The 13,321-nt window shown below is 42.2% G+C and overlaps 1 protein-coding gene across 1 annotated transcript; it reads left to right on the forward strand.

Annotated features, from left to right (window-relative positions):
- The first annotated feature begins 1,466 nt into the window (after nucleotides 1-1,466).
- Nucleotides 1,467-13,321, forward strand: LOC306736535 (uncharacterized protein). The gene is made up of 6 exons (XM_079218181.1): nucleotides 1,467-1,740; nucleotides 2,100-2,203; nucleotides 2,274-3,670; nucleotides 7,150-7,256; nucleotides 10,859-10,935; nucleotides 11,006-13,321. The coding sequence occupies exons 1-6, from the start codon at nucleotides 1,694-1,696 to the stop codon at nucleotides 12,409-12,411; spliced, it is 3,138 nt and encodes a 1,045-aa protein (XP_079074307.1). The 5' UTR covers nucleotides 1,467-1,693; the 3' UTR covers nucleotides 12,412-13,321.

Below are 13,321 nucleotides of genomic sequence, written 5' to 3' on the forward strand. Positions count from 1 at the left end.
AATATACAAATACAATATAGAATAAATAAACACACATGTAAAAACACACTAAAGAAAATCTAATTATTACACTATTGCACTAAGAACAGAAAACACAAACCAAAACTAAAACTAAAACGTAACCTTTCTGGCCTTCATTGATGCAAAATCATCAATAATGTCATCATATGAAATCTACTGACTTAAGCCCACTAATTGCATTAGAGCAGCGGTCCCCAACCCCCGGGCCGCGGCCCGGTACCGGTCCGTGGGCCCCTTGGTACCGGGCCGCAGAGAAAGAATTTATAAAGAAAACAAAAAAAAAGTCGGAAAAATGTTTTATTTTGATAAAAGACCGGATACATCCGTCTGTGCGTAGCTGCAAACGTAACCTCTTGACACATCAAGAGGTCCCGTGACACGTTTCCTCAAAAGTGAAACTTAAAAGTCCGTTACAACTCAGTGTTCTGGATTAAAATCAAGGCAGAGTTACTGAGATCGCCAAAAAAGCTCTGAAACCCTGCCTCCATTCCAACATCCTGTCTTTGTGAAGCGGGTTTTACTGAAGTGACAGATTGCACATAAAGGTTTAAGGTACGGAGTAGAGTCAGTAGACTGGACATAAACAACAGACGTCGGGGCTCGGCCTTTTTCTCCCGTCACCCCGAGACGGACCGGCTCGTAGCAGAGAAACAAGCTCAGGGCTCCACTAATGCAGCGTCATGGTGATGTGTATCTTTATGCACTTTATAATTGTCTTTATGCCGGTCGTATTACGTCATATTTATTGCGTCATATTTTTCAAGAGAGGAAGAGTCAGGGTATCGGTTTATTTATGTCTTTGTTAAGCGTCCTTGGGTTTCATGAAAGGCGCTATATAAATCCTAGCTATTATTATTATTATTATCGCCAAAGGACTCATCGTCTGGGAGCCACGAATGTCCGAAGATCTTGTTCCAAACCCTGTCCTGTTCTTTTACAGGACAAGCGAAGGGTTTCCTCTGCTGTTGACGGGGTCCTCGTCCTATCAGGACCGCCGATATCTGAACAACAATTCATGGCAATCCATCCAATAGTTGAACATTTCGAGCTGCACCGAAGTGGCGGACTGACAGACATCGGCATCCCGAGAGCCACACCGCCATCGTAGTCATGCATGCGGAACAATTAAATAGTTGGTTCCAGTAATAGTTGCCAGTGTAGTTTTTTATACGAAGTGAAAACTGTCATTTTATTCCAAAGGTCATCAAGAAAGCGAGGGCAGTCGGCTCCTGAAAGAACTTCAGCTTGACGGCCTCGTTCACAAGGAGGTCCTTTGGATGCCAACAGGCAGCAAAGACCTTCTGACAAAACTTGTCCGACAGTTTGCTTGAACCTCTTTGAGGCCAACTGAAAGTCTTTCTCCATGGTCTTCCCAAACGTCTTTTCTTCATTCGTTCAACATCTTCCTCCTGATACCTGTCTGTGGCTTCAGGAGTCCAATGGACCAACGAAGCCTGAAAGAACTCCTTCAGCTTGACGGCCTTGTTCAAAAGCAGCTTCAACAGGCAGCAAAGACCTTCTGACCAAAACTCTGGACAGCTGACTCCCCAATGGAGGCTCTAAACATGGCCCACTTGTATTCCATGTCCCCAGCCTCAATAAATAATAAAGAAGAACGTGTCTGCCAGTGGAAGTTGAAGACCACAGACCAGTTCTTCTTCAGTATTCATTCATGTTGTCAGATCTCTTCTGCCTCTCCCTTCACCTGATCCAGCTCAGGTGATTTGCCAAACGAGGGGCAGGTGAAGACGGGAGCTGATTCAACCACTGGTTCTGGATCAGTCCACTTTCAACTAAACCACAGATATGACCTAGTTGTAATACATTTTTATATTTATGTATATTGTGTATTTTCACCTCATCTGTTCTTTGATACATAATTACAAGATCTTTCAACAGGGAGTTTTAAATCTACATTTACAGCAAATTGAAATTTCCTGCTTCTGTAACACAATTGACACTTGAATCTCATCGGGTTTTATGTTTGTGCATTGCACTCTTTTATTATTGAAGACACATGTGCCAAATAACCTTTGAACTCAAACTCCTTTGTTTCTTGTGCTTCTTCTTCACTAAAGAGACACACAGACTGAAAGAGAGACGATCAGATTCACCTTCAGGAGAGAAAAGAGGAACACTACAACACTGCTGCTTCAACCTGCTGACACTCCACACCCTGAATGTGAGTTTGACTCAACACAGTGAAGCTATAGAGGAGGAGGGAGCCATGACTCATGTACTTTCTGTTTCAGCTTCACTCAGAGACAACATGGCTTCCAGATCAGAGGAGGATTTCTGCTGTCCGGTCTGTCAGGAAGTCTTTAGAGATCCTGTTCTTCTGTCATGTAGCCACAGCTTCTGTAAAGACTGTCTGAAGAGATGGTGGAGAGAGAAACACACTCAGGAGTGTCCAGTTTGTAGGAGAAGAGCTTCAAAGGATGAACCACCTTTAAACCTGGCGTTAAAGAACCTGTGTGAGTCCTTCTTACTGGAGAGAGACCAGAGAGCTCCAGAGACTCTCTGCAGTCTGCACTCTGAGAAACTCAGACTCTTCTGTCTGGACCATCAGCAGCCAGTGTGTCTCGTCTGCAGAGATTCAAAAACACACAATAACCACAGATTCAGACCCATCGATGAAGCTGCTCAGGATCTCAAAGAGGAGCTCCAGAGATCCCTGAAGCCCTTAAAGGAGAAGTTAAAGGTCTTTAAACAAGTTAAAGTGAAGTCTGATCAAACAGCAGAACACATGAAGGTCCAGGCCCGACGCACAGAGAGGAAGATTCAGGATCAGTTTAAGAAGCTTCACCAGTTTCTAGAGGAGGAAGAGGAGGCCAGGACGGCTGCACTGAGGGAGGAAGAGGAGCAGAAGAGTCAGATGATGAAGGAGGAGATGGAGGCTCTGAGCAGAGAGATAGCAGCTCTTTCAGACACAGTCAGAGCCACAGAGGACGAGCTGAGAGCTGAAGACGTCTCATTCCTCAACAACTACAAGGCTGCAGTGGAACGAGTCCAGCAGCGCCCCCTGCTGGAGGATCCACAGCTGCTCTCAGGAGCTCTGATAGACGAGGCCAAACACCTGGGCAACCTGACCTTCAACATCTGGACCAAGATGAAGGACCTGGTCTCTTACACTCCTGTGGTTCTGGACCCAAACACTGCTAATCCAGGACTCATCCTGTCTGAAGATCTGACCAGTGTGAGACGAGGAGAGAGACAGAAGCTTCCTGATAATCCAGAGAGGTTTGATAAACGTTGTTCTGTTCTGGGCTCTGAGGGATTTAACTCTGGGACTCACAGCTGGGATGTCGAAGTAGGAGACAGTGTAGTCTGGTCACTGGGTGTGTTAGCAGAGTCTGTACGGAGGAAGGGAGTCATACAGTCTGGATTATGGAGAATACGCTTGTATGGAGGTAAATACTCATCATGGTTTGCACCAGGTCCATCCATTGATCTCGTCGTGCAGAAGAAGCCTCAGAGGATCAGAGTGAATCTGGACTGGAACAGAGGAAAGCTGTCGTTCTCTGATCCTGATACTAACACACAAATACACACCTTCACACACACTTTCACTGAGAAGATGTTTCCATACATTTTCACTGAGGATAAAGTGAAGATCTCACCACTGAAGGTCTGTGTGTCACAACAACAGGTCTGATAGAGACTTTAGTTTGAAGGAGGTGATTAGTAAACAACTCTTCACTTCTTAAAAGTGAATCTGTTTCAATCTATTTTTGTAGATTGTGTACAAAAAAAAAATATGAATTCAGTTCAAACTTTATTGATCTCTGTTTGTCTAGCAGATATTTTCAGCAGCAAACAGAAACAGGAAATGAAGGGAGAAAAAAGAGTAGAGCAGAAAGAGTTAACATTCAGTAAAACTGAAAAGTAAAGCGTAAAAAAAGTTGCGTAACGTGGAAACATGATATTGAGAATATTAAAGTTTAAATAGAAGAACACAAGTTTAATGTTTTAACTTGATGGTATTCAGAATAAAATGTATACTAATATTTAATCATGTTTGTAAGAATAACATTGTTATGATCTTTGTTGTCTTCCATAATAAAGGGATCAACAAAACTAAAGTGTTTTATTGTTTCATGTTGTACACAGACTCAGCAGGTAGAGCGGTTCATCCACTGGGGTTCGATTCCCGGCTCCTTCTGTCCTCGATTACCAACATCTATAACTTCATTATTACCAAATGGAAATGATTGTTAAGCAGCCAATGGCAATCCAAAATGTGATCTTATTAAAGGCTTATAAGTAATATATTAAACAATATGTATAACCTTTATTACAGTAATTAATTACAATTAGTAAATTATCTGTGAAGGATGTCTATCTTAAGTGGAACCAAAATCTTCATCCACAGATAAACTTGTAATTATAAATGAATACATATAGTAGTAATATAGTATAGTATAAAGTAACAGCAAACAAAAACACTGGAAGAAGTTGAACTTCAGCAAAGTTAGGGAGAAATCTAGATTATGAATTAATTATTGTTTAATTAATTAATAATGCTGTGTTAACAATGAGCAAAGCCCTCTGTGGTGGCTGGGGGTGTGGTTAGGCTCAGCTGCAGAGGGGGAGGGGAGGAGGGGCTCAGGGAACAGGTGCCGGGATGAGGCCTAGGCTCTCTGGTCAAACACAGTAGGAAAGCAATGGTTAAAATAAAAGTTTTCTATCATGGCCCCGAATTATTTTAAGTTTTAGTAGTTCGTTATACAAAAAAATGGTCAATAAGTAGTTAACTACTTGAATAATATGTAAATATGAATGTAGTTGAATGACCAGCAAGCTACTTTCTTTAAAACCCTTGTGTGGTGTTCCGGTTTGGACCCGTTTTCATCAAAAGAAAAATTATATGATTAATAATCTTTTCCAACTGAGACTCATTGGCTTTGGCTCATTTTCTCTGAAGAACATATATCAGAACACATTTTCAATGACCACACCCTGTAAACTCCCCTACACATTTAAATTACATACAGGGGTCCACTGGACACAATAAAAGTGTGTGTGTGTGTGTGTGTGTGTGTGTGTGTGTGTGTGTGTGCATGATAGTTTTGTTTTTACGACCCTGTTGTTCCAGCACAAAGTTGCAACATTGTTGATAAATTCAAGTACCGGCACCTGTCTGCTCTCATGTTCCCGCACATTTTAGCCTCTGTTATGCGGGAACCAATCTTTATTTGCTCAAACTCCACCCCAGCTGCAAATTGGGGGCGGGACACAATAAATATAGTTTTGCCCGTGTGGTTCCGTATCACAACTGATCAAGATGGCCTAAAGAGTCTCTGCTCAGAGGGCTTTGCAATTGATTTTGGAAGAGAGAGAAGCGTTTGATGATGTAGAGGAAGAGTTTCAAATTGTGAGGATCACATTTATGAAAATTCAGAGTCTGACAGTAACTTTGAAGAAGAGGATGAGATTGAGCATCAGCTCGTTCCAAAATGAAGACCAGCCCCAGGGCCAGCCCGTCAGCAGCCAGCCCCAGGACCAGAACAAGCCCGTCATCAGCTAGCAAGTGAAGAAATATGGATGTCAAAAAATGGTGAAATTGAATGGTCTTCTTGGCCAAGAAATGAGCCACCCCCCGCATGGCTGCCAATGTAATAAGAATGCAGCCGGGACCAACACGGATGGAAGTTACTCATGTGCAGGACATTGTCTCTGGAAAGCTTCCACATCATTTCCAGGATTACCCGCTTTGATAACCGAAACGACAGACCAGCTTGATGGCAGAGAGATTAGCTAGCTGCCTTCAGGACAGTGTGGGACAAGTGGGTGCACCGCCTCCCCCTGTTTCACAACCCTGGGCCTAATGTCACCATAGATGGACAGCTGATGCCATTTTGGGGCCACTTGCCCTTTAGGCAGTATATACCATCTAAACCTGCAACATATGGCATAAAGATCTGGGCTGCCTGTGATGTCACTTCCTCATATGCTTGGAATTTACAAGTCTACAAAGGGAAGCCTGATGGAGGAGCCTCTGAGAAAAATCAGGACAGGAGCTGGGACAGGAGCTTCTAAAGTGGAAGCTGACCAAGGTGGCAACGATATGGAAAAAGAAGTCTGAGCTCCCCCCAACTGCTGACTACAAAATACCGGCCTGTCAACTCTTCCAAGTTTGTGTATCCTATGTGCCAAAGAAAAGCAAGAATGTGGTACTCATGAGTACACTACACAGGGATGGGAGAATCTGTGGCCAGGAGCATCACTCATATCTTGATTGTATAATATTTTCTTTTTTTATTACATTTTATTAAAAAAAAACGAGTAGCACATTCATTATGAATGTGATGCAACAAAGGTAAAGAGACACTAATAGTCATATGTGCTGTTTGTTTTGTTTGTAATTGGGATGAAGTAAACATCTGTTAAGTATTTTGCCATAAAATTGTTTGTGTTGAATTAAAAAAACAAAATGCAGCAGATCCACCAGAACCACGAACACTGGCTGAATAACAAAAATATAAAAACCACACAAGAGTTTTAAGTTTTAAGGGTAGAACTTGTTAGGGTGAGCTTGCATGAGTTGATGTTAAGCCAAAGTTAAGAGGGGTCGAGATAAACAAAGCAAAGGATAGAGTAGGGTCTCGATGGACTGCAGAACAGGATTCAGGGGGTTTCTATAGACTGCATGTAACGGTCCGATAACCTAAGGACCCAGAAGCACGACTGAGGAAAACAGACAGAGGTAAAGAATATAATTCCTTTACTGAACAGGCAAACTACAGATTACACGCAGGGAATGCTGGAGAGCTAGGTTCTAAAACACAAGACAATCTGGCAGGGGACAAGTGCAAGTGAGGGGACCTAAGTAGGGAAGACTAATGAGGGAATGTGCTGCAGGTGAGACTGACATGGACCAGGTGAAGGGAATGAGGGCTGTCGAGGAGGGAGTGACTGGCAGAATGAGGAGGGTGTGGCACAGGATCTGAAATGACAGGACAGTTAATAAACAGGCAGACATGATGAAAAACAACTAGTAAAGGGGAAGATGTGGAGCTGAATCGTGACAGAATCCCCCTCTAAGGGACGGCTCTTGATGTCCCAAAAAAATAATCGCCAAGCCGGGTGGGTGGAGTGGATCTACAGGACGGACCTGTGGCATCGCAGAAACTGTCCGGGGAACGGGCTGGAGGACGACCACCAGTCGGACAGATTTGCAGAACCCAGGTCCTCGCTCCTTCTGGATGTCCGATCAACGCAACCCGTCTCAAAAGGTGAGTCCAGACACCCATTCAAGGACATTTACTTCCTCTGCTGGGATTCCTGATGGTTTGGAACGATGATAAAAAGGTAAATCAAAAGCTTCAAGAACTCCCGCCTCTTCACCACAACCGTTGCACCGTTTAGCATCTCAACCTCACGTTCCTCGTGTACAACACACCAAGATACTTAAATGCTGATAATAAAGGCCCCGGTATCCCATAGTCCTACCGTGCAGTCTGGATACACAGAGGGACAGGTCATTAACCTTCTCCAGGTTCATAAAAGCTTTTACCTTCGCCCTCTGTCAGTGAATTAGAAAAGAAGGTTACAACTGCTCCTCAAGGTGATCCTTCAAACATCAGACAATATCTTTAGTCCTAGTCAGCAGATCTCCTTTTCTGAGAAATGGAAGTGGAAGTTGAAGACCTCAAGAAGAGGTTACTCATCCAGACCAGTTGTCCTTCAGTATTCATTCATGTTTTCCAGATCTCTTCTGCATCTCCCTTCACCTGATCCAGCTCACCACCAGCTGCTGATCAGCTAACATCTCTGCTCTTCTTTACACCCAAGAGTCCAAGACATAAAGCTGCAGATCTGAGGAAACAACCACAATCAATGATCAACCTTTGGCTCAAAGTGTTCTGGCAGTTGGTACATGAACATCATCAAACATGGTCTTGTGGTCTCAACACTTTCAAAATTGGACATGAGGGTCGGGTGAAGACGGGAGCTGATTCAACAACTGGTTCTGGATCAGTTCGCTTTCAACTAAACTATAGATATGACCTAGTTGTAATACATGTATATATTTATGTATATTGTGTATTTTACCTTAATCTCTGGTCCTTTGATAAATAATTACAGGATATTTCAACAGGCAGCTTAAAATATACATTTACTGCTTCGGTAACAGAATAGTGACACTTTAATCTCATCTGGTTTTCTGTGATATTTGCACTAAATTATAACATCACACTCCTGAAAAACAAACAGGTAAAAGCTCCATCACAGCTGCTCGGCTGAATGATATTTAATGAACTCCATGAAGGTGAAACCGTTCCTCTTGCAGATGAAATGAGGTAAAACCTGTTAACCGGTGAGCTGTAGAGGTGTGGAGGTGTTTGTGGAATGAAACACACCTCTGTGTTCCAGGTGAAGCGTTTAGCAGAGGAGGAGTCACAAAGCTCCGCCCCTCACCTGACTCACCTGAGACAAACAGTTTGTGCTTCTTCTTCACTAAAGAGACACACAGACTGAAAGAGAGACGATCAGATTCACCTTCAGACCAAACTAACAACTTCCTCTGAGTGAGTTCAGCTGCAGGAGAGAAAAGAGGAACACTACAACACTGCTGCTTCAACCTGCTGACACTCCACACCCTGAATGTGAGTTTGACTCAACACAGTGAAGCTATAGAGGAGGAGGGAGCCATGACTCATGTACTTTCTGTGTTTCAGCTTCACTCATTTTTATATGATATTGAGTAGAGACAGAATACATCACAACTGTTATCGCTTTTATTGATCACAGATAGAAAAACAGTAATTAATAAATGTATTTATGCTAAAAGTTGTGGAATGTAACTAAGTACATTTACTCAATTTAAAAAAATTAAGCATGTTTTAAACTTCAGTAGAATATCTGCAAAGTGTCCTAAAAATATTGTATTAATATCAGTTCAGCAAGAGGAACACTTTGTTGTTTTTTAATCCGGTAAAATAAGTAACATTTAAAAGTATCTCATCAGATTAATCTAATGAGAACATCCAACAGATATTATTAAAATACAACAATTATTAAGATCTCATGAGTATACTTGAAGTTATGATTGATTCTTTATTCGTGGTAGAACAGCTGATAACAGTGGTGACATTGCTGTGACGTTGCTCGTCTTTCTTTAACATGATTTAAAACAAACAACGTAAATACTGACAGAAACAACAGTGAACATTAATTTACTCTGGTCGTGTTTTTTTTTGTGTTTTCCGTGAAAGTAAAGTCGACTTAAAGACGTGATCTCAGAGCAGAGTGATGGATTTTATTGATCATATTTATCATCTGTTCCTTTTTCAGATGAAACTCATCTGAGGGCCCACAGAGCTCCGCCCCTTATATGACGTCATCAGAGAGAAGCAGGAAGCAGTTTGTTACGTTCAGTTCTCAGTGAGAAGAGACTCACCGACAGACACGTGGTAAGATTTACCTTCTTTACAAAGCTGAGACTTCACCTGAGGACAGCTACAGGAGGGAGTACTACAAGTACTACAATACTACAAGTACTGAAGTATTACAGGTACTACAAGTACTATAGTACTACAAGTACTACAGTACTGAAGTAATTAAATAATGGAAGTAATGAAGTACTGCAGTACTATAGTACATTAAACATTTGCTGAATGATATTTAATGAGCTCCATGAAAGTGAAACCATTCCTCCTGCAGATGAAATGAGGTAAAACCTGTTAACCGTGAGCTGTAGAGGTGTGGAGGTGTTTGTGGAATGAAACACACCTCTGTGTTCCAGGTGAAGCGTTTAGCAGAGGAGGAGTCACAAAGCTCCGCCCCTCACCTGACTCACCTGAGACAAACAGTTTGTGCTTCTTCTTTTCTATTCAGTTTATTTTAAATAGCCCAACATCACAAATACAAGTTTGCCTCGGAGGGCTTTACAATCTGTACACATAACATCCCTGTCCCGGGACCTCACATCGGATGAGGAAAAACTCCCCCAATAAAGATAGTAAAAACCCTTTCACAGGGAAGAAAGGGGAAGAAACCTGAGGGAGAGCAACAGAGGAGGATCCCTCTCCCCGGATGGACAGAAGCAATAGATGTCATGTGGCCAGAACGAATAACGTAACAGAGTTACAGCACATTAAATGAATATGACAGAAATTATTCATATAATGAGTAGTAGTCATGGTCCATGATCCAGATAACCACGACCCATTAAGCAGAAGGAGGTAGAGAGGAGGGGCATCAGCCATGGCAGCTGGCAGGCCTGGAAGAGACAATCATTTATCCAGAAGGAGAGAAAGAAGAGGTGAAGAGGAGAGGAGGAGCGAAAGAGGAAGAGAAGGAGCTCATTGTATCCTAAGATGTCCCCCAGCAGTCTAGGCCTATAGCAGCATATCTAGGGGCTGGACCAGGGCAAACTTGAGCCAGCCCTAACTATAAGCCTGAAACAGCCCTAACTATAAGCGCTATCAAAGAGGAAAGTCTTAAGTCTACCCTTAAATGAGGTAACTCTCTGCCCCCCCGGACTGAAAGTGGAAGCTGATTCCACAGAAGAGGAGCCCGATAACTGAAAGCTCTAGCCCCCAACCTACTTTTTAACACTCTGGGAACCACAAGTAACCCTGCATTCAGTGAGCGTAATGCTCTCGTGGGGTAATATGGCACTATAAGGTCCTTAAGATATGATGGTGCATCACCAGTTAAGGCTTTGTAGGTAAGGAGAAGGATTTTAAATATGATTCTCAATCTTACAGGAAGCCAGTGGAGAACAGCTAGTACAGGAGTAGTATAGTCTCTTTCTTCACTAAAGAGACACACAGACTGAAAGAGAGACGATCAGATTCACCTTCAGACCAAACTAACAACTTCCTCTGAGTGAGTTCAGCTGCAGGAGAGAAAAGAGGAACACTACAACACTGCTGCTTCAACCTGCTGACACTCCACACCCTGAATGTGAGTTTGACTCAACACAGTGAAGCTATAGAGGAGGAGGGAGCCATGACTCATGTACTTTCTGTTTCAGCTTCACTCAGAGACAACATGGCTTCCAGATCAGAGGAGGATCTCTGCTGTCCGGTCTGTCAGGAAGTCTTTAGAGATCCTGTTATTCTGGCATGTAGTCACAGCTTCTGTAAAGACTGTCTGAAGAGATGGTGGAGAGAGAAACACACTCAGGAGTGTCCAGTTTGTAGGACAATATCTTCATGGAAACAACCACCTTGTAACCTGGCGTTAAAGAACCTGTGTGAGTCCTTCTTACTGGAGAGAGACCTGAGAGCTCCAGAGACTCTCTGCAGTCTGCACTCTGAGAAACTCAGACTCTTCTGTCTGGACCATCAGCAGCCAGTGTGTCTCGTCTGCAGAGACTCAGAGAAACACACCGACCACAGATTCAGACCCATCGATGAAGCTGCTCCACAACTCAGGAAGAAGCTTCAGGAAACTCTGGAGCCCTTAAAGGAGAAGTTAAAGGTCTTTAAACAAGTTAAAGTGAAGTCTGAACAAACAGCAAAATACATGAAGGTCCAGGCCCGACGCACAGAGAGGAAGATTCAGGATCAGTTTAAGAAGCTTCACCAGTTTCTAGAGGAGGAAGAGGAGGCCAGGATGGCTGCACTGAGGGAGGAAGAGGAGCAGAAGAGTCAGATGATGAAGGAGAAGATGGAGGCTCTGAGCAGAGAGATAGCAGCTCTTTCAGACACAGTCAGAGCCACAGAGGACGAGCTGAGAGCTGAAGACGTCTCATTCCTCAACAACTACAAGGCTGCAGTGGAACGAGTCCAGCAGCGCCCCCTGCTGGAGGATCCACAGCTGCTCTCAGGAGCTCCGATAGACGAGGCCAAACACCTGGGCAACCTGACCTTCAACATCTGGACCAAGATGAAGGACCTGGTCTCCTACACTCCTGTGGTTCTGGACCCAAACACTGCTAATCCAGGACTCATCCTGTCTGAAGATCTGACCAGTGTGAGACGAGGAGAGAGACAGAAGCTTCCTGATAATCCAGAGAGGTTTGACTATTTCCGGTCTGTTCTGGGCTCTGAGGGATTTAACTCTGGGACTCACAGCTGGGATGTCGAGGTAGGAGACAGTACAGTCTGGTTACTGGGTGTGTTAGCAGAGTCTGTCCAGAGGAAGGGAGTCATACTGTCTGGATTATGGACAACAATGTTCTATGAAGGTAATTACTCATCATTTTCACCATCAGCTCCACGCACTGTTCTCCTCGTGCAGAAGAAGCCTCAGAGGATCAGAGTGAATCTGGACTGGAACAGAGGAAAGCTGTCGTTCTCTGATCCTGATACTAACACACACATACACACCTTCACACACACTTTCACTGAGAGGATGTTTCCATTCATTTACACAAAAGATAGTGAAGTTAAGGTCTCACCACTGAAGGTCTGTGTGTCACAACAACAGGTCTGATAGAGACTTTGGTTTGAAGGAGATGATTAGTAAACATCTCTTCACTACTTAAAAGTGAATCTGTTCCAATCTATTTATGTAGATTCAGATTGTGTACAAAAACAAATGATGATTTCAATTTAGACTCTATTGTTTTTTTGTTTGTGTTTTTTTATTTTTGTGTTTTATTCAGTCAATCATTACAATACAATATTCTATAAAATATACAAAACAGAAAGACTGAAAAGGTATAGGTAGAAGCAGCAATGCTTATATATTCCTATCCTTATTGATCTATGTTTGTCTGTCAGATATTTTCAGCAGCAAACAGGAAATATAGGGAGAAGCAAAGAATAGAGCAGAATAATGAGTTAATATTCAGTAAAACCGAAAAGTAAAGAGAGAACACATGAAAAGGAATATTTGGTTTTAATTATTTATTTATTTTTTCACACAGTTCCAACAACAATTTTCAGAAAGATAGAAATAAACATGTATTAATATTTTTTTAATATATAAAAAGCAACAATGAACAACTAAATACAACGTTTACATACAAATCAAGTGTTTCTGTAAATTGTAACTTTATTGTGAAATTTTAACGACACCTAATTAATTTGCTTTATATATTTTACTTTAAAAACCATCAACCTGAATTTCAGTCCATCATTTTAAGACTTAAATAATTAATGATTTGTGTTTGATATAAAAATGTTAGACGTGAACATACGATGCTACCAGTGATCATCAATCAATCAGACATCTGATCAGGTTACGTAACGTGGAAACATGATGTTGAGAATATTAAAGTTTAAATAGAAGTACACAAGTTTGATGTTTTAACTTGATGGTTTTCAGAATAACATATTATCTAATATTTAATCTTGTTTGTAAGAATAACATTATTGTGATCTTTATTGTCTTTCATAAT

The sequence above is a fragment of the Taurulus bubalis genome (assembly GCF_910589615.1).
Source record: "Taurulus bubalis genome assembly, chromosome: 5".
NCBI classification, from domain to species: Eukaryota; Metazoa; Chordata; class Actinopteri; order Perciformes; family Cottidae; genus Taurulus; species Taurulus bubalis.

Coding starts and splice junctions, on each gene's coding strand:
- LOC306736535 (XM_079218181.1), top strand. CDS start 1,694: ATGTTGTCAGATCTCTTCTGCCTCTCCCTTCACCTGATCCAGCTCAG. Junction 2,204..2,273: donor TGACACTCCACACCCTGAAT/GTGAGTTTGACT, acceptor TTTCTGTTTCAG/CTTCACTCAGAGACAACATG. Junction 10,936..11,005: donor TGACACTCCACACCCTGAAT/GTGAGTTTGACT, acceptor TTTCTGTTTCAG/CTTCACTCAGAGACAACATG.